This window comes from Poecilia reticulata, unplaced genomic scaffold (assembly GCF_000633615.1).
Source record: "Poecilia reticulata strain Guanapo unplaced genomic scaffold, Guppy_female_1.0+MT scaffold_159, whole genome shotgun sequence".
NCBI lineage: Eukaryota > Metazoa > Chordata > Actinopteri > Cyprinodontiformes > Poeciliidae > Poecilia > Poecilia reticulata.
Window position 1 is genome coordinate 278,842 of NW_007615017.1, and position 2,076 is coordinate 280,917.

Here is a 2,076-nt window from a genome sequence, read left to right on the forward strand (position 1 = left end):
CCCGGCTGTCCTCCCAGAGTCTCCAGCAGCAGCGCGCGGGTCGCCTGCTGCTGGGCTCGGTGTCGCGCTCCCTGGAGGTTCTGACCCGGTCCGTCCAGCTGCTGGTGGAGAGCCAGCAGGAGTTCGTCCAGGAGTCGCTGCAGCTGCAGCGGGACGCCGTGGACGTCCTCAGGGACTTCTCAGAGACTGCGCTGCGAATGCTGAGGCACAAAACCAGCAGCGGACCGCCCGGACCGGACCAGAACCCGCAGCAGAACCACCAGCAGAACCCCCCTACCGGGTCCCTGCAGCAGCATCCAGCCTCTCGGTTCTAAGCCTCCTACTGACCCATCCGACCAGAACCAGAACGCGGGACACGCTGACCTGCTGCAGGGCCGGAACCAGGTTCTGACCCAGTCGGTGCCATTGGTTCTGATCCGGTCGGTTCTGGCTCTTTATTTATTGGCCATATGAGGGCAGACATCCTGCTCACCTGGTCCTCATGTTGGCAGCAGGACAAACGGAGAAAAACTCCTAATTACTTTTGTTTTCCAATCAACTCACTTTATTTTGGTAAGTTGTCAACATGAAACACAGGAAACACAAACAAACCCATAATTTACCAAGAAAGGAGCCAGAGCTGCCCCTCCCTGCCCCACTGAAATGTTTTTACTCTCATTTCCTACAGAAAAAGACTAAAAATAAAATATTCATAATTTAAACAAAACCTTGACTGCAGTTTATAAATGTACAGCAAACTTTGGTTCATTTAGCCTCTTAGAGAAAAATGGGGGTTAAATTTTCAGCAATTTATTAATTCATTAATAAATGTCACAGATTGTAACTAAATATTTAATTGGCTAACTACATAGTTAGCTTGCTTACCAAATATTTAGCTCTAAGCTAACTAAATACTTAGTTATCAAGCTGTTTAATTCCAAACTAACTATTTAGCTCTGAGCTAATATGCAAATTCACTTACCAATAAGTGGAAGTGGACTATCAAAATAAAAGCTGGGTCTGGTGAGCTCCTCTATAAACTCCTGTTGGTCAGACCGATGCATTTCTGCTGCTGTTGATCTATGAGGAAACATCTGGATGGCCTTTAAAACCTTCTTGTAGGAATGTGAAAAAATATGAATAATAAATGGAAGATGAGGTTCTGCAGAATCTGTCCTCCAAGATGGCTACTCTTTCTCCCAGGGTTCATCAGGAGAGGACAGGGGACATGGGCTCCATGCAGGCCGGATCTCAGCCCCACTGAACACCTGCTGCTCAGCTGATGACCACCTGAGGGGGCGGGGCCAGGAGGATCTGAAACAGGTTCTGCAGCCTCTGAATGGAAAGTGATAAAAACGTCCCGTCTTCAGGAAATACAGTAATCCAGTCCAATAAACAGAGTAACAGCTGTGACTGCTCCACTTAAACACATTTTTGATCCAATTTATCACACTGTACAGGAAAGGGCAAATTTACAGCACAAAACTATGCAAAGTAAATGCAAGTTATATTGGCACATGAATTTATTGGAATTGGTTTAAAATTTCATTAAAGTAAAGGGGAAATTTATGCTTGGTAATTTAAGATTCACTGTTTTTTGTTTTACTACCTACTACAAATTATTGAGGAGAAAAGTCAGTTTCAAACAGACAAAATCTATTTGCACGTCAAGTATAAACTATAAAAACATTTTAAATCATCAGAAATCCCATAAGTGCTTACATGACCCTCTCAATATGGCGGACATGTTAGCGCCTCGCTGATGCCCTGTGTGGGCGGGACTTCCGGGTGTTCTACTCCGTGATTGGCGGGTCCAGCCTCTGGCCCCAGTGCGCAGACTCGTGCTTCTCTCCGGTACAATGGCGGCAGTCGGAGCGCCGTCCTTCGCGTTTTGTCGGGTTTCTGTCCACGGAGCAGCAGCGGGAGAGTTAATGAAGCTTAGAGACAGAAACAGCAGCAGTTGGTGAACTCTGGAAAGAAGAGAAACGGTTCGAGGCTGAGCTGGAGCTGCTCAGTAACTGTTAAAGGAAAGTTTGGAGAGAGAAAAGCTAGCAGAGATGTGGAGACAGCAGGTCAAACAGCGGCTGGATGCAGCAG

The 2,076-nt window shown here is 46.7% G+C and overlaps 1 protein-coding gene across 1 annotated transcript in view; it reads left to right on the forward strand.

The window, feature by feature from the left end:
* The first annotated feature begins 1,310 nt into the window (after nucleotides 1–1,310).
* Nucleotides 1,311–2,076, forward strand: part of LOC103460070 (zinc finger protein OZF-like) — a 5,279-nt gene continuing 4,513 nt past the window's right edge. Inside the window, exon 1 of the mRNA XM_017303067.1 lies at nucleotides 1,311–2,076. Within this exon, the coding sequence (XP_017158556.1) occupies nucleotides 2,037–2,076 (40 nt within the window). The 5' untranslated portion in view covers nucleotides 1,311–2,036.